Raw genomic sequence first — 22,089 nt, forward strand, 5'->3', positions numbered from 1 at the left:
GCTAGCTATTTCCCTGCACTCGCTGGAAAGCTAGTATAGCTAGCTAGTGTCAGAAAAACTAGCTAGCTATCTAGCTAATTAAGTGGCCAGTCAATAAGCTAGTCCACCACTTAGCTACACAACTACATACAACAATATTAGCTACAACCTTCTGACTACTGTCATACGCCCTTACCAGATGGAGTTCTTTATTTTGAGCTGCAATGCACTCGCTTCAGTCCCTTGTAATCCTGGAACCAGAGATGGCAAGGATCCCATCCCAGAACCAGTGGTCTGGTGCTGACCAGGTTGTTGATCATCAGCCATCATGATGGTGTTGAGGGAGGAGGGGGATTTAATAAGTAGGCCTCAACCTGGACCTCGAGAAGGTTGCTCTTTCCCGGCTTTGGTACATCACGGACCCACCCGGTTACATCATGGTAAATTCAGCGACGGTTCCAACAGTGAAATGGATGGGAATTCAAATGCAAGCAGGTGATGTCTTATCACATTCCCTTATACTTAAGTTAAAACTAACACACGAGGCTCAACACACGCTTCTCTCTGATCCGCTGCAGCCACCACTCTAGCTGTCTGCACGCCTGCGATCACGGTGGATACTGCTGCTACCGCTGTTGCTGCTGCCAGGCAGAAGAAACGCATGCGCAATGGACACAACGCACATGATAAACAAAACGAAAATCGGATCTGCAAAGCCTTTGCATTTGCATGCAGCGCACAGGTTTGCACTGCATTGCCAGGCTCACAGTTGTGCAATCAGTTCACATATCAAGAAGTCATGCGATAAGAGGTAACAATTAATTAGATATTTAAAACTATTTAAATATGTTTTGAAATAGAATAGAATAATATATAGAGTTTTGACTCACTCCTACACAGATTCAAATACCCGTATTCTAGTTGAAGAGAAAATGATCATATTTCCACTCCTTGTACTAGTTTCCGTTGCTATGCAACAGTGACGCTGTTGTACACAGAAGTCCTCTGGCTGCAAATATGGCAGAACGTACAATGTCGGCTCGTATGGTGGGTTTGTTTTGCATTCTTTTACTGTACTTCAGATTACCAATTATTTGCCGAAAAGGATGCATTTCCTATATCGTCAACTTTAGGTTTAATTTGATAAAACTCAGCGACTACAGCGTTTGTAAAATAGATGCTAGCTGTCATCGTCAGCGAGCCGAGGCATGTTGCACATGGTGGTTTGGTAGCTAGCTATCAAACGTAGCTTTTTTGACCCAAGTTATCATTTCCTCTACAATTCAGGCAAAGAAGCCTCCTTCGGCTGGTATTGGAAAGTTATTGCCCAGACCTGCAAACCGTCCAGTCTCTGCGCCACTAAAAGAAAAACCGAAGATGGATATCTTCGCAAAGGAGGAGGAGTACAAGTAACGTTAGGCCTTTGGGTGGAAGTGATAATGTTAAACTATGACTTCCGCATGATTCCTCAGCATGCGATTTAATGAACATAGACCTATCCATTTCTGTAGATAAGCAGTTTGTGTTGCTTTCTCTAGACGCCTGAATGCTGAGTTGGAAGCAAAGACAGCTGAAATTGTTAGACAAGCAGAGGAAGTCATGGTAAGGAACTATAAAGTAGGCCTACATCATTTTCTGCTAAGAAATAAACAATGTCACACAATAGCATGTCATGTCACGTGTCATGTAATGTATTTCGAATCACAGAGGGAACAAAACGAAGTTTTGTCAAAACCTATATCCTCTCACCTTGATATTGATATTGACGATGAAGAGGATCTGAGGTAAGGCCTGCAAATAACTCGAGGCTATGTTGGACATGTTCACCCACAATGACTAATCCAATTTATCTTTAAAGAGAGGCAAGACCATTTAATGAATGACTCATAATGTAAAACACTTACTTGTTTAACAGAGAGCGGATATCAATAACACCCTCAGAGAGGAAGACAGCTGCAATGGTATTCTTGCTTCACTCTGGCAAACAAATATTTTTTATAGGAAAAAGACACTTTATAATGAATTACAGTGAAACAAGGATGTCATGTATTTGTCATGTTTGTAAAAATTAATTACCCACTTCACTACACAGTCTGAAAAGAAGAAAAGTGCTTTAAAGCCAAGCAAACCGCTAATTGTCACCAAAAAGAGATCACAGTAAGTTGTCTTGTTCTATATTGCTTTTTGATTTTGTTTGTCGATAGCCTTATTTATTTACCGTCATTGTCGATAGCCTTATTTATTCACCGTTATGGTCAGATAGCCTCATTTCTTTTGCAGCTTTATGCGTCTGATTCCACCGTTGCTTTCTGTTATAGGAAAAAGGTCTCCGAAACGGTGGCCGAAGATGTTGCTATCATAGAGGACTATGGGGATTTCTCTTTGGTAAACACAATTAACAACATTGAGGGGAAACTGAATGATGGAGTTGTTCCTGAAGATCTTGAGGAAAATGTAATGCCTAGTGTTGGGGAAGAAATGGGATCAGGTCAGGTTTTTGTCCATCATCACTATACACCATAACTGTTGGAGGTATTTGTTGATAATCATAATCCCGTCATTCAAAAATATATATTATGTTTGTTCACAGAGGCCCAGATCCGTTTTTTGAAGGCAAAACTTAGAGTGATGCAAGAGGAGCTGGAAAGGCTGTCATTCGAATGCAACAAGAAGGCAAGATCAATAATAAGTGAAATGTATTGAAAGACCATTATATGACAGAAATGTAGTTTGTCTAATGTATATAGACGAATGCTTTGTCTTTAAGGATGATGAAAACATTGCATTGAGCAGCAAACTGAAACAGACTGAAGAAGACCGAACTAGGCTCCAGAGAACCACAAACATTCAACAGAACCAGATAGAGAAACACAGAGCCATGGCAGAGGAAGCCAACAGAAGATGTGATGGGTTACAACAGCAAGTGACCTCATTACAGAAAGTAGGTGGCCGATGTGAGAAAATATGCTGTTCCGATCATGCGGTAGTCTCCAAATATTACACCTTGAGTGAGTCCCCTCCAGGCTGTACATTCACTTACCAATATAGAGTAGTGTCACACCTAAAGGTCAATGGGCCTAAACCTGTATTATTAGAGGTACATCCACCTAATGTATAATATGATTTATTAGATATGATAACATACTATAAATTACTATCAGTCATAATGAGTAAAAAAAAAACAGGAAGGGAACAGGTAATCTGGTTTTGCCCAGCTGCCAATGACGGATGAAATTGAATGTCTGTGTTGAGGAATGTGCTCCATGGCCTCATTTACATGATTAGCTTGGCTGTGTAAAATGAAGCCATCCTGCAGCTGGTGATAGCGCAGCAGCTAGGCTTGTGTGACGGTTATCTTGGGCCCTCAGAAAATTCTCCAGACTCACTTGCCCTTGTCTTTAGCAGACCATGGGTAAAACCCGCCTTGTGTAATAAATCCCAGAGTTGAGTCAGGTTGCACACTTGCAGTTCTTATGGAGTCATTGAAGTTTCGTATCAACTGGTGGTAGGATAGTTGTTGCTTGTGTCGTATTTAGGGGTTTGGGGTCACATAAGGTTCATCTAAATCAGTTATGTATGAAATGTATGTTTACAAATATTACACACTTCTCAGAATGCCTAAAGCACTGTAGGATAATACTACTTATTGTGCCATCATTACTTAATCCTAACATAGTGCCAGTAATTTTAAGTAATTTTCTTGTGGATCTTTTTGTGCATGTTCACCAGCATATATCTTAACACCCATTTACAATAGGAGTCCTCAATCATTATCTGTTATTATGCATATGTGTATTCCAGGAAATTGATGGACTGAAAAGGGCAGAAAAACAGGCGGCAAACAAGTACAGTGCCACAGAGGTCAGGCTGAACAGAGCTGTGGAGGAAGCAGAGAAGTACAAGATGCAACTGAACAAGATTCAACAGACCACAAAGGTACTTCTCATATCAACAACATCTGTATCCCTTAATCAACAGGGTAAGGTATACAAAATGCAGTGATACTACATTGTATCATTGTAACAGTGTCAAGGGCAGAAATTTTAAAAACTGGACTAGAATAAGTAAATAGGTAGACCGTGCAAGAAATGTTTGTAGGTGTTTGGACTTAGGACAAATATACAAATGTTTTCAATTTATTAAAGGTTGTATCAGCGATTTCAGGCCCAAAAAAGGCCCAAACATAAATGATCACATTCATCTAATCTTTCCTAACAATCTGCTAACTGTCTGCCCCATAAGCAGGCCGTCAAAAAAACGTGTCTCTGTAGGCAGCCTAGGCTCCGAGATCTGTACACAAAAACAATTGCTATCAACAAGGGTTGGCAACCCACTCAAAGGCAAAACAAAGTGTTTCAACCAATAACCAACGAGATGCACGTTTAAGAGAGTTTTAATTGCATGGGAGGGAGGGGGAGGGAGTAGCGAGCTAGCTCTCTGTTTTGTTTGAACATCAACAGAAGTGATGTATCCCCGCTATCGCTGATACAACCGTTAAAGATGATTTGTCGTTCCTTTTGGCTTTTACCTGTTGTTGGAAGCTTTTCTTCGGGTGAACCATAATACTAAATTGCAGGGGTCGATTAGTCTAATATTTCTCTAAGATACATTATTCATCCTGAGGGAAATTTTAGACTATTGTTGGTATAACCTTAATATTATATCATGCCCTTTTTTATAATTTCATATTATTGACTGATGATACATTTTGGACTGGTTTTTAAGGACGCTGCACACCAGGAGCATCAAAGAATAGAAGCCTTGCAGGCTGAGAACAAGAAGTTGGAAAAGCAAAAGGCTGAACTTTTAGTTGGCTTCAAAAAACAATTGAAGCTAATTGATATATTGAAACGACAAAAGGTATAGTCAAGTAAAAGCATATGTATAATGCTCAGTGGCTGATAGCACATTATTTACAACTTTCATACAACTTTCTTTTCTTCCTTTGTCACCATTGCAGATGCATTTTGAAGCTGCCAAAATGTTGGCCTTCACAGAAGAGGAGTTCATGAAAGCTCTTGATTGGGGAAAGTCATAGTGTACATCATCTCAGAGGAGTTTTGGTGGAGGCTTCTACTTATTGAAGGACTTTGGTGGAGGCTTCTACTTATTACTACGGACAGATCATGCTGTAAAAAATGTGTTTTTGTAATTAATTCTGAATTTGGTTATTTTATAAGTGTTGCTTTGTTAAAAATAAACAGTTGTGTCATTATTTTGGATATTGTTTATTATATTTGTTTATACATTACTATTATTATTACCATACACAGGACAGTTCTTTTAAAATCAGTGTAACTGCACTGCTAATGGACAAAGTAAATCCCATAAAGGAAACTGGCAACAGGATGAAAGACAAATATAAATCCCTGAGTCAATCCAGAGCTGTATCTGAGTCAATCTATACTGGAGCGCCATCTAGTGGTGCAGTATGTAAATTATTTAATCTTCCAACATTTGCAATTTTAACAGGTTTCAAACACGTGCATCTCCAATGTGTCACAAATACCAGAGTGATGCAATGATTTGTCTGTAAATATATTCAAAATGTGTCCATAGTGAACATTCTCTCAGTAATCCACTGGAGGAAGCGTCACCATCCTGGTAAACTCTTCATAACGCACAAGTCCATCACGACCAACGTTGGCCTCTTTAAACAGGTCATCCACTGTAAGGAGCAAAGTCATTGTGATATAATTACTAAAACATACTGTCAATAATGTGTGACACTGAGAGCACAAAAAGTTTAATGATCTGTATGGTGTCTTTTAGGAGAATATGTAAAACAAATAGAAGGCAAGAAACTTGCCAGAGAATGACAGAAGTCTTGAAAAATATTTATTTTATCTATATTTTGCAAATGGGTGCATGGAAGTCAGTACCTTCTTTGTTTGTTAATTTCTCTCCTAGGCCTGTTAGTTTGGCTCGTAGCTCAGAGGCGAGGATGTAGCCTTGCTTTTTTTTGTCTGTCATGCGCATGGCCTCCAGGATCTCCGCCTTTGGGTCCTCCTGCTGCGTCTGTCTGTGCATCATGTTCAGGAAAGTGGAGAAGTCCACCTCACCTTTTTTATCTATTGGCAAAAGTTATAGGGGAGACAGATATGATTCGTGACATGTGCAGCAATGCAAGTTTAGATTAAAAGCATACAAAAATGAAAGAACATGGCAAATGTGTGTTGTGGTCCAAGCCCTAAAAGACTAGCCATATTGATTAAATTCAATTTGGGAAAAATGTTTTTAAAAAAAAAGGCTACTTGACACAGAATTTTGTTCAGCTCTGGATGGCAAACTAGCTTATTGATTTTCCTAAAGCGCATTACCTGTTCTTGATCTGAGAGACAAATATTCTGATAGCAACTAGCATTTTGATCTTAAACAATTTCAAAATCAGTGCCAGATGGATTGGATAAAGTAAATTGTACTGTAATGATAGATTTGATAAACTGTACTCAGTATCTTTCAGCTTTCTCGACAGCAGAATCTTGAGTGAGCTATAACTATTTAATTATTATTGTGGGGAAAAGAGAGAGACCACTTCACTGACTGGAGATAAAAGCACGGAAACAAGAGTATCCTTTTTTCTTTGGATCAAGCCATGGCTTTATGAAAGCCTCTTGTTATGGGTATATTTAAAAAAAAAACAGATTGTTGGTTTTACGTTGTTAAGTTAAGATATGATCTAGAACACAGAGATTGCATGCTTGTGTTTTTATTGCGTTAAGAGCCCTAAAGTCAAATGTAAGACAGCTCATGTAATTTTTTCCTACAAATGTGTCCTGGTCTATTTTCCAAGAAAACCCTTTGTTTTATCTTTTGTTGTTGTGTGCCAGCCAACAAATGAAGCAATGTGTTACAACTTTTCATGATTTGTGTCTGTACCTATCTTATGAACCTGTAGATGTCGGTCCACCTCACTGAAGGTTGGACTTGTTCCCAGACATCGCATCACAGTGATCAAGTCTTTTGCCTCAATCTTCCCTTTACGTTTCTTGTCATATAGGGAAAAACATTCTTTGAATTCTGAGGAGAGAAAATGACATTGGACAAACACGCATTGAACAAATTATTGTATCACTACTTCAGAGCCATTTCAAATGTGCTGGTCATCAAAATGGAACATCATTTCAACCACAACAGGACTTCAATTAACATCAAACTTGGACTTTAAAAGCATCTGACTGTATCAGTAGACCTGTATTTGTAGAAATTCCAGTACTTAATATTTCATGTACACATTTCATATGTTGTTAAGGTGTAATGGTAGTGAACCATTACCTTAAAGGATTATAGTAGAAAACATTATAGGACAAATCTTTCTGCTATTCCTGCAGTCATGGTTTAATTTGACACCTTCAAAAATCACACTTGTAGCCTCAAGTTAAGATGAATAGTATTTCACTTTCACACACACCATTTGATCTTCATCTGTGTTACAAGAATATCTTACCATTGATCTGAGTTTGTGTAAGGAACTTTGCCTAGAGAGAAAACAGCACATCATATGCATAAATTATTTTAGTTATTTAAAACGAAGCCCATAAGTTGAAAAAGAAAAGATTGAAATTCCTCACTTACCATGTTGGACGGATTTGTGTGTGTTACTTCCTGTAGTGTCACTCCCTTGCCTAACTGCTGTCCACACCAGCTCATTCTAAAGTCCACCACTGGATAGACGTAATTGATAGGCTGTTGCTGTGGCAACAGAGATATTGGATACGATGTATCATATTATTCCTGCAGACAAGACACAGCCTATGTTACCACCCTGCTATAAACCCATGAATAGGCCATAATTGTTGCAGCCCATAGGAGAATCACTTTAGGGCTAGTGTTTTCCTTCTCAGAGCATAAACTGTACCTCCTCTGAAATCAACATTACAGCTGATAACATTTAGTCCTTCAATAATATATACAGTTTGTGAACAATTAAAAGAGATTAAATACATGCTTTAATCAGTCTGATATTTGAAATGTAATATATGTATCTTAATGAAATACACATATAAAATAAACATGCACAACAAAGGTGAAACAAAAATATTTAATCGGTTTTAAAAAAAGTTACAGCAAAGTAGACATTTGTACCTCAGGTTGAATGCATTAACCGTTTATATCACATGTAAATTTGGCCTTCAGTAATAACAAATGATTTCATTATAAGAAAGGACACACCAGGCAAAGGTTGAATCTCTGTGTTGTGTACGTTCAACCTTAGCTCAGCTGTAACACAACCTCCATCAATACAGGGTAAAGCAATCAAGGTAACAGCTTTGGAAGTCAGAGGAATAGATTCAGATCTTGCTGTTCCACTTGTGTGAAAGTTTCCATAGCATTTTGCCTGGCAAAATGGGAGAGTACAGCCTAATGGCTGTCTTTTATGTATAATGTATAAAATGACCAGGGCTCAGGAACATATATGACACCAGGATACTTCTTCCGCAGAATCTCATCACTCCAGAGATATGCAACCCACACCACCACAAGGCCCAATGTTAAAATGAAGTTGTAGAAAAGGAACAGGCCATTGCTGTCCAGGACAAATCCTTTCTGCCTCTGCTGAATGACTGTAGCTGCCATGGCGAAAAAAGTGAAGACGTACAAGATAAAAATCTGGCCCTCGGTCACAAGATACCTGTAATGAAAAGAAGGAAAGAGTGAAGAGGGGGAGATTTGTTATTAAACATTTACACAAATTAATTTTGCAGACTCAGTTATTTCTGTACAACAATTACACTCCTGACACACCACATTCATCTGACCACTGTTTAAATGTACGTAACTATACATGTGCTTATATTTATCAATGTATTAATATAAGGTTTTTGTCTGGTTTTATTTTCGACAGAGTGGAGGACACTAACCAGTAGTACAGGGCACTAGGACCCAAGAGAATCCATCCAGCTAAAGGCATATTTTGCTGCCCTTTCACATGTGTGAAACAGCCAGTGAAATAAAGAAAAAGAATGATAAAGAATGGAATATACCTGGAAAAAAGACAGATCATTGTGAAATGTCAAATGTACACAACACATAAACATACACATATGTACAGGGATGGGCAGTATTTCTGATACATTTACAATACGAATACAAAATACAAAATATTTGTAATTTGTATTTGATTGGGATGATGGAAATGATGGAAATGCCTTCATATTTTGTATCATAATACTTCAGTGTTTTGTATTTTTAAAATACTTTAATAAAACACTTTAGTAGTGTGATGACATCATACACTGTAAAAAAACAAAAAGTCAGGGTTGTCCAATTTATCAAACCATTTTACAATACAATTACATAAAACAGTCTAGTTTTGAATAAAACACAACCGTATTGTGTTCAAATGGTCAAATCAATTGATTAATCCATTTTTCTAATTGAATCATGTAAGCATATATGCTAGAGAAAAAAGGAAAAGAGGGTTTGTCACAGTTACTAAACCGAAAAACATGAAAGTAGGCAAATCCATGTTTTTCTTTCAAACAAAATGTTATTACGTTGAACTGACCTATTTTATCATAGCAATGAATTTATCCAACAAAATCATGTGAGATCAATGTGAAGCACCTAAGTACTCAACCGGTAGGCAAATGAACACATGGGATGCCTTGGTGTCATCATTTCATTGTTTTCCCATGAGCCTTTGCAAGAAAAGCACTGCGATAATCGCGCAGCTAACAGTGTTGACAAAAGTTTTCGCCTGAGTTTTCTTAAAGAGGGTTATGTGTAGAGACTAATTTGGAGCTGAGTTGTATCTTATGTTATGCTTTGAAATGAACCATGCTTTGTGAATACTGTGGCACAACATTCAGCATGTTTCAGTTTAAGACTTCATCTTGAAGTCTTAAATATCAAATTAATCTTCCTTTAACATTGACGTTGAAATACTAAGTACACCTGGATGCCTACTCTCAGTACATGCCACCTGTATAACATAACGATGTCGAAATTATGAATATTTAAAGTACACTTAAACTTTAAAAAGTTTTATTGGAATTACTTGATTAAACTGGGTAATTACAGCATGAATCAATTTTGTTTTTAGTGTATTGTCCCTTAATCGTCTCAACTGGTTTAGAGCATGGGTATAAATTCATACCTTATAAAGATTTGTTCTGTTACTTTTAAAATTTATAGAACATTGATCATGCCATAATTATTGGCTTCCCAGTTGTTCAACGTACCAATGGGTTGTAAATAGTGTTCAACTAAGCAGCTTAATTGATTACTAAATGATCACACACACACACACACAGTATATACACACCATATGTGTACATATATACACACATAGCATTGTTAACTAGACAGGAATTAATTCTGTCTATTCATTAATTCTACTCACCACATTAAATGCCCCAGGTGTTCATCATAATAGTAAAGTAGTTCAAATGAGTCAATCTGGAAATGGTGAAAGATTTACAGAATAATCATCACCTCTGATTTTGAACCAGATTTCCACTCCAAATTAACTATTTCCTGATGTATAACGGAAATTCTTTGTACCAGTGATGCAGGCTTGAGGTCTTTGATGATGGGGTTTTCTCTGACTGATAAGTGTAGCTGGTAGCCACTCAGGATGAGGCGATGGTTGATAGAGTCCCCTACCAGATGGATGCTGGCGCCCATGACGAAGGTGATGATGCTGATGTATACCGCCGAGCGAGGTAAAGCAGTAGGACTACGCTCAATCAGCTTGTAAAACAAAACACATGTTCTGCCAATCAATCAGGGCTTACCTGATCACTATAGACTACCAAAAGTATTCATGATCCTTTTTTGACAGCTGTGATAAAGACTATTCTTCCATCATTTACTTGATCGTAGAAACTTTACATAAGATTGGATGGCATGCAAAAAGAAGATTAAGATTAAGGATAAAGGCAATGTATAGTATAAGTATATATACTTTTTTGATCCCGTGAGGGAAATTTGGTCTCTGCATTTATCCCAATCCGTGAATTAGTGAAACACAAACAGCCCACAGTGAACACACAGTGAGGTGAAGCACACACTAATCCCGCCTCAACAGCGGCGCTAGTGAGGGGTTAGGTGCCTTGCTCAAGGGCACTTCAGCCGCGGCCCACTGGTTGGGGCTCGAACCGGCAACCCTCCGGTTACAAGTCCAGAGTGCTAACCAGTGGGCCACGGCTGCCCCTCAGCAATGATGTCCTTAAACACAATAAACTGTGACTATAATGGTAGTATTATGTTGGTCATTCAATCAAACATAATAAAATATAAGTTATATTACAGCTGTTGTTAAAATGTAAAACTCAAAGACATTTCGAAGGCAAAGCTTTACAATAACTTTAGATAACTAAATCCGATTAACCATTTCCTCACATTAAAATCTGTTGTTGCTTTTAATAATACTGCTCATCTCTGGACAAGTAAAACAGATAATGAAGAGATAATGGCATGATGTGCAAGACCATACCTTCAGAAGAAGAAATGGTGTTATGATGTTGTAAGCCATATGAAAGTAGTCCCCAGCACTGGGTTTGTTTAGAGGGAACCATTCCAGAGGAAGAATAATCTAAGGATACACAAAGTGTATACATTTATTTAATCACAATGCTGTTTAATAAAATTGCCAATTTAAAGAGTAGTATTGGACTCATACCATTACAATGGGTCTGCCAAAGTCAAGTATCCAGTTTTGAATGGTAAAATATATCCACAGATCACAGTGGAACTGTGGTTTTACCATGTCTGATTCTTTCCTTTCCCAACCAGACCTGAAAGACAAATAACCTTAACACAAATTCTTTAATCACAAGCAACAACACATTGCAGTTCATTAGCATACATTAGTAATACTAGACAACTGTCTAATAACATAATTATTATTAAATTATTATTATTATTATTATTATTATTATGCAACAACTGACAACAAATGGATGTAATTCATGTGAACAACCTATGTAATTCCTAGATATACAAAAATAAATGAATTGATGCACACCATATAGCCTACTAGGTCATGACATGTATGACATTTTATCAATCGATAATAGCAGAAGAAACCAAAAAGCCCGCTTTACAGCACCGTCCTGTCAACTATTACAACACATAAACATAGCATAGGCTAGCCTATTGTGTGCAATTGTTTTGTCCAAACCTATTTTCTGTCGCAGATTTCAGAACGGTCGACACTGGCCGTCTCCGCATGGTTAGTTATTTGTAGAAAAAATGCATTAACGTTTAGAATGTAGGTTAGCAACCAAATAAATTTGAGGAAGCGGCAGAGAAGGCGAAGGGTAGGCCTACAGCTCACATGACCACTGTCAGAAAACTACTGCCGGCTTCAACGTGTCATAATAAGAGTTCCGTGCAAAAAAATGCTACAAAATAAATGTTACCATGAATCAACGAATGGTTGGCTAAATGCCTTATTTCCATAAGCTACAAACTGTGTCTTGCTATTTCGATTATATATTTGGATAAAAACAAATCACTCAAAAAAGAAAATTGAAGAATAAAGAATTCATGGAAAATCGTGTAGGGCTAATAGGTTTACTGGGTCTGACCGCAAGCCTATATTGTATTTTGTCTTGTTCGAATACTTACGGAACCCTGGAGGGGTCATTGTAAGATATTTTTTGGTGTATATCCAGAAAACTTGCACTCATTTGACTAAATTGTGCTCTCAATTTAGTAAATCGTTCGTACATTTTAATAAATTGTGAGCACAATTTACTAAATCGTGCACACATTTGACTAAATAGTGTGCTCATTTTACTAAATTGTGCTCTCATTTTAATTTTTGTAAAATGAGTGCACAATTTACTAAATTGAGCGCACAATCTAATAGAATAATAATAATAATAATAATAGCAATAATAATAATAATAATAATAATAATACACTTTATTTGTATAGCACCTTTCATACACAGAATGCAGCTCAAAGTGCTTTACATTTGGAACATGTAACACAATAATTTGTTTCTGTGGCCGTTTATGATCCAATCAGCAATCAGAAATACTTAGTATGTAGACCTATATATATAGACTTTACTAACAAATGCTTAGGCTTGATGTGGACTGTAAGCGGTTAGCCCTAGTATGCATATAATAAAATGAGACCACAATTTAGTATTACAAGAGAACTATGTAGTAAACACACAATACCTCCTGGGCTCCGTATAAATGTGTAGTCAACTAATGAAATATAGTTTAGGCAATTGGGCTCTGCTCCTTTTGATTATACACCTGGAGATAGTTTGTTGAAATTTCAGCAGTGAGCTGTGTCAGAGGCCTATATCTGACTCGATGTCCTTGTTTTGAAATCACTTATAGTGTAATGTAGCTGAGCTCCAGGTTATCATGGGTGGTTGTTGATTATTTATCATTCACCAACGACCAGAACCAGTTCCAGCCAAAAGTCTCTTTACAACATAATTTATTAATTAGTTGTGCAAAGACTGGTGAGAGATCTCCTTTGAATCAGCTGTGGTCAGGTGGGGAGGAGGTGCGGGGTTTGAAGCAGCTGTGGTCAGGTGGGGAGGAGGTGCAGGGTTTGAAGCAGGTGAAACAGTCAAGCGGAGAAGAAAGAAGCAGAGTGAGACCCTCGCACATCAAACACATTCTAAGCACCATCAAGCTATAAAAATACAGTTATAAGCAAAATCTGTGGGCAGCAGGGCTGAGGTCAAACCAGGTACATGTGTACCATCAACCAACTACAGTACACAGTGCATCAATCATAAGTTTTCAAGACAACAGACTTGCATTGGTTCTTTTGCATGTCAGTCAGCAGTCTTCCATTCAGCTCTTGGCCATATTTAGTGGGAAAAGTGGAAGACTCAAGGGTTTTATCTGATGGAGTTGGTGAAAGCCACCATTTGAAGAGGATATTCTTTCAGGGGCATGCATTAGGAATCTAAACCACATGCCAAGATCTTTCAATATCAGATTTAGTAAACTGCCACACATTATTGGGTTGAACTGAGTGAGCCAAATTGAATAATTGAAGAATATTCTCAAATATAAATCGACCAAGAAATTGCTGTACAATGACACAATTGTAAGGGTCTAGGCCTTCAATAACCATTACCATTTCTGACAGGAGGAAAATGTATGCAGGTTGATTTAGATTTATTTATAAGCACAACTAGGTACTCAGTTTGTCTGCACATGGCAGCCTGTAATGTTTTTATGTCCTGATGAACGTCTCGTAATTCGCATTACCAGCTCTCACCAGCAGAGGGTAGCAGCACACATAATCAGGGAACACATGAAGAAACAGACACGCATATGACACATGAAGAAACAGGGCGCTCAGTCGATCTCCGAACTGCTCATCTTAACACGTGCTGGTAGAACAAAATCCCTTTAGCTTGCTTCAACTTGCCAACTGTGCAGTACTGGCCTGGCAATTGATTAATTACAGCAGGTGCACTGTATGTGAGTGTGTGTGTCTTAAAGCAGCCCTACCAAACGTGTTTATGCCATTATCTGTATTTTTAGCTTCTCTTTACTCTTTTTTCTATGCACATTTGCTGAATTTGTTGATGAAAAACCAAAAGGCAGAAATGGTGATCCTTGCCATTAACTACTTGACTTATTTAGTATTGGAAGTGGGTGTATCTACAAACCACTGTCTGACTATTTTCTTTTTTTTTTCTTCAGTCTGAATTTATACATCATTCAAGGATTCCTTAATTCACTGCAGGTTTCCTTACAATCATCACTTTATCCATATCCAGGTGTTATTAATGGATGAAGGCAAATAATGTTGACTAGGAATTAAGTTCTAAAGGCTTGAAGAAAACGATAATCATAAAGTAGCCTAAAGAATAACTATCTTATAAGATTTATTGTGGAGTCAGTTACTCACTGGGCCCAGAACGCAGTATGCACAGACTTCACCTTACTCCCATATAACAAATAACACACAGATAGCCTAGGTCAACATTTGAGATACTTTACTTGATGACTTGGCAAAAGCTGACACTAAACATTAAAGAAAATTGATATTAGTTGAAAATTGTATATTTGGTAGGCCTATGTAATTCACTATTTTATCAAAGGCCAGTAAATTACTCAAATATAGAGATAGGCTTACCAACATAGCTGAAAATTGAGTTGAGAATGTAACAATTAGGCTACTGACATGCCTAATCACAGCATGTAACCTCTTGGGCCTTTTACATCTATCCACTCTTCCAACACCGGTGGTGGTGACAGTGGAGTGACAGTCTGTGAAACATTAAATTGAAGAGAGCACATTTTATTTTAAATTTAAAACTACATGCAAATAGAGGTCATTGAGACAGTCCAAACTAAAGGACATGAGCACTGGCTAGCACCTGTCACCACCTGAGACCAGGGCTAGCTTATCCATGCTAGATAACAGTTGCTCTCTCTGTCGACCATATAGTTACGGATTACCACCAGTTGGGCATTGCAGGCACATTGTTGACTACTGCGTAAATCAGTCAGTTCCACATGTTCTGTCAATTCAGTGGCTTTATCTGAGTGCGCCTGCCACTGTCAGGCTGAATTGTCAGCTGAAGCAATGCAGAGGCCACTTATCTCCTCTATTAAAAATAGCTTTTGAAAAAGCCTCCACGAGAGTCTCCAGTGATTCAGAGGGATCTTACTCCCAATAGATGTAAGCAGCAAGGAGGGAAAGTAACTATAATAGTTACAGGGAGTGTAAAACTTTCCCGGAAGATTACACTTTTTGTTTGATTTTGATACTGTAAAATACTATGTATGTCAGTTTCAAACTTGCAACTGCTTTGCAATAACCAATTGTTATGGGTTAACCATGATTTCCATTAATGGTCATCTTTGTATGAGGTGGAGTGTCATGTCTGAAACTTTACCATAATATGTTTTCCTAATGATAAGAACAAAACGATAAATGTAACAGGATGCAGCACATGTACAGTGCTAAACGTGGATTCCACTTGGCTCCTGTGACTTTTTCACAAAAAGGAAAATTACAGTTAATTAGCCTACAAATAAAAACATTAAACAGACATAGGCCTAATTGTAACCCCTGTTTATATCCTGAAATTCTGTGAAAATCATTGTTGACCTCTACTTTGAATGCTTTTACTTGAGAATGCATAGGCTGTAGAATAATTGCTAAGATGCTTGATAACTTATTGTGCATCCACTGTTTTGTAGGCTACCTCCACTGTTTATTACATATCTGACATGACTAGCCTGTTATTTTCCCTAAAAAAAAATCCTCAAAGTATCTACTAAAAGTTCCAGACAGAACTCCTTATTCTAAAGACCTTTTTATTCGTCTATTTTAAAATTTCCTACCCAGCACATGGGCGTGAAACTTGAGAGTACTTTTCCAGAGGATTTGGATAGTCGGTCGATTGCTTAGGTCTATGTGCATACCATTGTCTCACATCACAAACATTTCTCACACAGCCGAGACCAAAGAGAGAGTAGGGATATGTTAGCTGTTGACAGAGCGGGCGGAACGCACGGACGGTGAATAGGGGCTTGTCTACCCCTTCCAGAAAATGGGCTTATCTGCCCTTTTAACCAAAAGAATAACTTGAACCTCACAGCTACGCCCTGGACCAAGTTTGATGACATAATCTGCTTATATGCTGTTGTTATTTTGAACTTTAAAATGTGGGAGATGGTGGTGTTGTCGATAGCGAGGTCTCCTCTCCTGTTGTCCAGGACAAGATGGCAGCAGTGCAGCAGGCAGACTGTGCATGGTATGGGTACCTTGTAAGTCCATAACATGTTCGGAGAGGCCTTGGATTCTATCATCTGTTACTCTATATGAAGGTAAGGTATTTACTGGCTTTAATGGAATAATCACATTGCTTGTTTTGACATTTTAACAGCTATTTGACCAACTTACTTATGTGACAAGACCAAAACTATCTCCACTGAGGGCAGTAACATACTGCTAGCCAGCTAACAGTATCAACAATGAGCTAACGTTAACTGGATAAAATGTTAAATGTTCGTTTAATAGCTGCATTCGGTCGGTTCAAGACAAATAGCTGTAATCATGGTGGTGTTCGTCTTTTTACGTTAAATTGACTTATCGCCGTGATGTCTCTGATAAGTTAAAGTAACAACTGACATACACTAACGGCGTTCCGCAAAATCCTAAACTAATGTTAACGTTAGCTGTCCAACATGCAATGTTGGCAATTTGGGTATAGCCGTCAATAGAGCCGAAATTACCAAAGTTATTCGGAAAAGCAACATATTTTTTTTGTTTCAACGATACTAATTACTTTGAATATATTGTTTTTGTTTCTAGTGTAATGTCAGGGCTGGGCACAACGTCGCCAGCCAACCTTTTTAATTAACGTTACCTCGAACTTCTGCTTCATACGTTCCTTTTCAATGACCTCGGTACAAATAAAACAACGCAACGTAGCTTGGTCATATTTTATTAGCTAGTTTGCTAAATAGCTATTGCTGCGTATGTAGGCTTTATTTTGCCTGGTTTCATCTGGCATGGTGTACGATGTAGTCTCGGGTCAGATGGAATCCCTAAAGCTCACTAATGTTAGTTTGAATAAAATAGCGACTCGACTGGGTAACGTTAGCAGCGTGTAACGTTAACGTTAAATGCATTGCACCATTTCCCTCTTCGCAGACGGTAATTAGATTCCAAGTTTGCTATTTGCTAGATAGTTAAGCTGACAACACCCATGGCCTGGCTTCTGTTTTCTTTTCCATTAACGTCACAGAAATCTTGTAGTTCGCGCACTATAGTCTAAGATCATTACAGACTCCAATAATGGTATGGTATTGACTTGCTTGCCATTACTACTTATTTGTTAGCCATGTAGGATAACCTGCAAAAATAATTTGGATGCTTGTCTAACATATCCTGCAAGTTCATTCCATTTCTGTTTACATCTGGTGGTCCTAATTCCTCGCTGCGCTATAGTGAACATGGAAATGGCGAGACGGCAGTTTCAGAAGAATGAGCGCATTTAGAAGCTGGAAGTTAAATAGAAGTCACACGATAGCACCAGTACGCTGGCTGTTTCAGTTGTGCATAGGCTGATATAATTCCTGTCAGCCAAATCTTCTGGTCTTTGTCACTGTCGAAAGTGACGTTAGTCTGCTCAGTAGAAGTGATACCAGTTGATTGTGTCAGTCTTCTTGCCATCACACTCTAGAACTATTGTTGAGAACTGCATAGAGATAAAAGTATTCAGAGCCACAAATATTCCACGCCACCACAATTAACACTGCCATCAACAAGACAAGGCTAGTGACATGCGGTCCTCTGGCTTTTATATGAAATGCAAAACATGACTATTCATTGCCACTTCTGTTCTGTGGTCTTGCACAGAATTTGTCCACCGTGCTGTGGGCAGTTATTGCCTCATTGTCTCAAGTTCACCTCTTCCACGTTTAAAAGAAGGCAAACAAGCTCAAGTGTTTAAGTAAGAACACATTCTGCAACTGTATAGGGCCTTTTCTTGCTCATATTTTGGCATAATTGTGACTTCATCCACTGAATCCTGCTGCCATTGCAGAAGAAGAAATGGTTAGAGTGTGTCTAAAATGTTGTATTCAGAGCCAGAGTTGTCTTGAGAATGCCGTTTTCATAGGAGATAGTGAATTCCTCAGCATTTTAGTGTGTTCAACAACACAAATCTTTTATCAGACATTTAACTTCTTTTTGTCTGACAGTAAGAAAGAATTTGTTGCAGTAATTGTCAGTTCCCCCCATAATTACATGCTATGGATGGGCAAATTGGCTATCTGCATTAACATGGGCGCAATATCATTGTTTTCCTGTTATCTCTGCTACCGATTTGCACACTGCGTCACCAGGCTATATTGATCTTATTGACCCAGCGTGCAGTCAATTTGTTTTACATTTCCTTGTAAGTGGGCCATGCCTTCTGCTGTTGGCTGTGTAGTAGCCTTTGTTTAGTCATTAATCTTTTTCTCTACCTTTTTTCAGTTGTTTCAGTTGTTTTTTTTCTTACTCACAAGACCCTTCTGTTCTCTTAGAGTCAGTTGCATACCACTTTTTAAGCCCCCCCCCCCCCCAGCTAAATACTTCCTGGTTTTAACATCATCCATACCACATCAACATTTTAGCTGTAATCCTCGTTTATTTATTCATATCACTAAATTCATTAACAGAATAGGGATCTGAACAGTAGGCCTAATGTTTTTGCATGGCTACTTCATATGCTGCTTGCTTTGAAAATTTGATAGTGTTCTTGTTGTGTTATAGATGCTGAGTGGTGGCCTATAGGGGAACTATGCTTTCCTTTTCATAGTAGTCCATAACATTTTGGATGGCGTCAAGGGATGAGTGTGTGACCATGGCAGTATGACTAGTTTGAATCCAGATCTCTGTGTGGGCGCAACTTCAGGCAGTGAGGTTTTTTTTGTTGTTTTTTTTTGTTTTTTTTTTCCCTTGGAATTTCCCTTTGCCTAGTGTGGTAAGTTTGGGCTCAACCAGATACAGATGAAGCTAGTAGGTTATAACTCTAAACTGCAGATAAATTGTGCTCTTCTGGGTTTGTAGTTTATCCATATGCAGACTATATTAATCTGAAGTTCCATTATTGATGATGACAGCCAGGCCGAGTCGGTTGTGAAGCTGTGGTTAATGTTTGGCAAGGTTTAAGAAGACTGGCATTTTTTTTTAACTTGGTAACACTGGGATGTCACCTGATGTTATGGGGTGGACAGCTTTTTATGATGACGTCTTATTGTCGAATAAAAATCCAAAACATGTCAATTTATACTACTATGGGAGCTTATCCGATTCTTTTCAAATGTTTTATTTGAGTGTTTTCTCCAGACCTCATCTTGGTATTGTCCATAAAAAAGGCTTGTTTTTTTTCTGAGTGGCCTTACAGCCACTTCCTGTTTTGTTTTCCCTTGTGTTTACTGCAGAACAGTTTGGGTACTTTTTGACCTGCCACATATAACATGGCTTCTGCGTAGACATGGTTTGGCACATAGCAACATCCTTATACACACAGGCAAATTAAAATAGTTCTGTGGACAGAAAGCAATCCTTAATTACACTACTGGTATGTTTAATTGGGTTGTTGGGCAACGTCTGAAATGAAATCTGGAACACACAGAGTGACAGATCTGGAGTCAACCCATTTGAAGACACTGTATCTTTCATAGTCTTGGGCCTTCTGTTGTCGCTCAGTGCGAGGTGTGAGCTATTCATTGTCACACATTAGGTGAAAGGACAGAGAATAGGTTGTTTGTTTTTTCCTTTGAAAGCCAGCTGTGTCCACTCGCATAATGAGTGGAGGGGCATTTGGTCATTTGTCAAGCGCATGATTTGGATGCGGTAGGGTGAGGGGTCAGTAGGTATAGCAGTAGTATAGCATCGTAGCTGTTAAAATTGTGTAGCTCCTAGTCAAGTAACTTGACTCCACAGAAGGAGTCTCCTTGACTAGTGGGGGAGTATCATGCTACAGACGGTAATAATAGCAGGCTCTGCAGCTGCCACTTTGTTGGCTTAGCTAAATTAAAGGGCCAAAACACCCAAGGCCCCATCCTAGTGGCCTCCTGTTGCCATTCGAGACAAAACGTGTCTGTTGGAGGATGCGGCCCCACAGGTGCGTACTTGTGACCATTGGAAAAAGGTGTTACCTGATTGGACATGTGTTGGGTTGTGTTAATCGCATTTGGTTTGCCAGGGTGTAATTGTAGCATTGCCCTCAAACCTATTTTTAAGTTGAAGGTGTCATTAATGCAGTACTCTCTAAATTATATTTCTAACGTTCAAATTTGAACTGGAAACATGGGCCACCATTGTGATCAGTCACAAGCTATGTGGTTAACAACCTTTATCATGCTATTTCCCTACATGTGAAGTCTGTGTCTAACTAGCCTTGGTTTTCACTCATACTGTTATCTGTTATGGACACCATTGTTATGTTTATTTCCATTGGGTTGTGACAACACGTCAGTCCAGTGTGATTGACTGGCGTTATTGGACTTCCTGAGACTTACTATGACTCGCCCAGATCAGTTGCACTGTAGGATCAGTTGCTGCTGAGCTATAGTATTATTGATAGTGTTTGTGTCATTGTTTTCTCTCTTGTTTGAAGCTAGTGCTGGTGCACAGGGCAACCAGGTAGCACACAAAACTGCTATAGCCAAACGTGTAGCCTAGGGGTTGTTTTCTGTCTAGGGGGATTTGCATTCAGACAGTCTCTTCTGTGTGTGACCGTAATGTTGACGCCAGTTTTCTTTTTCTTTTCAATGTGGCACCTGGCAAAACGGACGCGGAGTAGTATGTCCTAGGCATAGCAAGGTGTTTTTATTTTTTTATTTTGTATTTTTTCCTCAGATACCAGTAGTGATTTAAGAATACATGTTATTAGGAAACCTCCAATGTTGGCCTGAATATTATTTTTCTTCCATGCTAAAATCATGCCATGCTGTTAAATTAAAAGGAGGGTTCTCAATTGTGAATTTTGTGCAGAGCTAGGTGCCTCGCATAGGTGACCACACTCCACTGTCTTGGGTTCATTTTGGCTGAGACTCGACCCCAGGATGAGGCATGCAGAGCTTTCTAAATCTGTCCTCCTGAATACCCGTGTTGATTAAAGTTGAAGAGCCAGCAGGGCCTTAGCGCTTTTGATATCACTGGAAGAGCTCCAGAGAAAAGGAACTAGGTCAGCTGTTTCAGCAGGGCCAATGGACAGCCACTGATAAGGTCAGTGTGCCAGGGCTGAAGAAACAATGCAAAAAGACACAAGAAAAGTCCACATTTTACTTCATTTGCTAGACGTATAGGGAGGGTATTTTTTGGAGATGTTCTGCTCTTGGCTCTTTCTGACTGCCTGTTTGTTAGTTATTGTAGTTGGATATTCAAGTAATTGTGGTTCACATCTTCATTTCCAAGTAGAGTGTTTCTTCTTTGAATGACTTCAGGCCAGGTCAAAGGTGCTCTAATAGGAAGATGTCACACAAGGCTGATGGTGTTTGTATTCTGTGTTTGATGGTATTTGTACTAATTTGAAAGATTGGTTTCCGAGGGAATGAGAAACTGGTGAGCCATCCATGGAGTGTTCTCACCTTTTCCTTAGGCCAGTTGCTGGAGTAGATGGTAAATGACTATAGAAAAGGGGTCCCCAGTGCAAGTTTG

General features: G+C 38.6%; 5 protein-coding genes across 5 annotated transcripts in view; 2 read left to right on the forward strand and 3 right to left on the reverse strand.

Annotated features, from left to right (window-relative positions):
* rfx7a (regulatory factor X7a) overlaps window positions 1–760 on the reverse strand; it is a 32,950-nt gene extending 32,190 nt beyond the window's left edge. Inside the window, exon 1 of the mRNA XM_042061116.1 lies at window positions 176–760. Within this exon, the coding sequence (XP_041917050.1) occupies window positions 176–309 (134 nt within the window). The 5' untranslated portion in view covers window positions 310–760. The remainder of the gene's footprint in view (window positions 1–175) is intronic.
* tex9 (testis expressed 9) lies at window positions 684–5,194 on the forward strand. Its single transcript, XM_042061117.1, has 13 exons — window positions 684–790; window positions 940–1,026; window positions 1,267–1,388; window positions 1,518–1,581; window positions 1,687–1,763; window positions 1,895–1,940; window positions 2,072–2,136; window positions 2,298–2,467; window positions 2,570–2,652; window positions 2,747–2,920; window positions 3,781–3,915; window positions 4,705–4,839; window positions 4,940–5,194. Exons 2-13 carry the CDS (start codon window positions 997–999, stop codon window positions 5,015–5,017), a joined length of 1,179 nt encoding a protein of 392 aa, XP_041917051.1. The 5' UTR covers window positions 684–790; window positions 940–996; the 3' UTR covers window positions 5,018–5,194.
* On the reverse strand, window positions 5,192–7,863 carry calml4a (calmodulin-like 4a). The gene is made up of 5 exons (XM_042061119.1): window positions 7,555–7,863; window positions 7,427–7,457; window positions 6,859–6,999; window positions 5,862–6,050; window positions 5,192–5,647 (listed from the first exon to the last, which is right to left on the reverse strand). Exons 1-5 carry the CDS (start codon window positions 7,627–7,629, stop codon window positions 5,550–5,552), a joined length of 534 nt encoding a protein of 177 aa, XP_041917053.1. The 5' UTR covers window positions 7,630–7,863; the 3' UTR covers window positions 5,192–5,549.
* Window positions 7,864–8,006: 143 nt separating this feature from the next.
* On the reverse strand, window positions 8,007–12,280 carry cln6a (CLN6 transmembrane ER protein a). Its single transcript, XM_042061118.1, has 7 exons — window positions 12,107–12,280; window positions 11,606–11,720; window positions 11,420–11,518; window positions 10,486–10,674; window positions 10,325–10,380; window positions 8,841–8,963; window positions 8,007–8,611 (listed from the first exon to the last, which is right to left on the reverse strand). Exons 1-7 carry the CDS (start codon window positions 12,154–12,156, stop codon window positions 8,341–8,343), a joined length of 903 nt encoding a protein of 300 aa, XP_041917052.1. The 5' UTR covers window positions 12,157–12,280; the 3' UTR covers window positions 8,007–8,340.
* Window positions 12,281–22,047: 9,767 nt separating this feature from the next.
* The window catches only part of hipk3b (homeodomain interacting protein kinase 3b), a 38,889-nt gene continuing 38,847 nt past the window's right edge, over window positions 22,048–22,089 (forward strand). Inside the window, exon 1 of the mRNA XM_042062546.1 lies at window positions 22,048–22,084. Within this exon, the coding sequence (XP_041918480.1) occupies window positions 22,048–22,084 (37 nt within the window). The remainder of the gene's footprint in view (window positions 22,085–22,089) is intronic.

The sequence above is a fragment of the Alosa sapidissima genome, chromosome 14, assembly GCF_018492685.1.
Source record: "Alosa sapidissima isolate fAloSap1 chromosome 14, fAloSap1.pri, whole genome shotgun sequence".
Lineage (NCBI taxonomy): Eukaryota > Metazoa > Chordata > Actinopteri > Clupeiformes > Clupeidae > Alosa > Alosa sapidissima.

Coding starts and splice junctions, on each gene's coding strand:
- tex9 (XM_042061117.1), top strand. CDS start 997: ATGGCAGAACGTACAATGTCGGCTCGTATG. Junction 1,582..1,686: donor GACAAGCAGAGGAAGTCATG/GTAAGGAACTAT, acceptor TTCGAATCACAG/AGGGAACAAAACGAAGTTTT. Junction 2,137..2,297: donor GTCACCAAAAAGAGATCACA/GTAAGTTGTCTT, acceptor TTTCTGTTATAG/GAAAAAGGTCTCCGAAACGG.
- calml4a (XM_042061119.1), bottom strand. CDS start 7,629: ATGAGCTGGTGTGGACAGCAGTTAGGCAAGGGAGTGACACTACAGGAA. Junction 7,458..7,554: donor ACACAAATCCGTCCAACATG/GTAAGTGAGGAA, acceptor TTTTCTCTCTAG/GCAAAGTTCCTTACACAAAC. Junction 5,648..5,861: donor GAAATTAACAAACAAAGAAG/GTACTGACTTCC, acceptor TGCTCCTTACAG/TGGATGACCTGTTTAAAGAG.
- cln6a (XM_042061118.1), bottom strand. CDS start 12,156: ATGCGGAGACGGCCAGTGTCGACCGTTCTGAAATCTGCGACAGAAAAT. Junction 11,721..12,106: donor AAATCTGCGACAGAAAATAG/GTTTGGACAAAA, acceptor TTTGTCTTTCAG/GTCTGGTTGGGAAAGGAAAG. Junction 11,519..11,605: donor TTGGCAGACCCATTGTAATG/GTATGAGTCCAA, acceptor GTGTATCCTTAG/ATTATTCTTCCTCTGGAATG.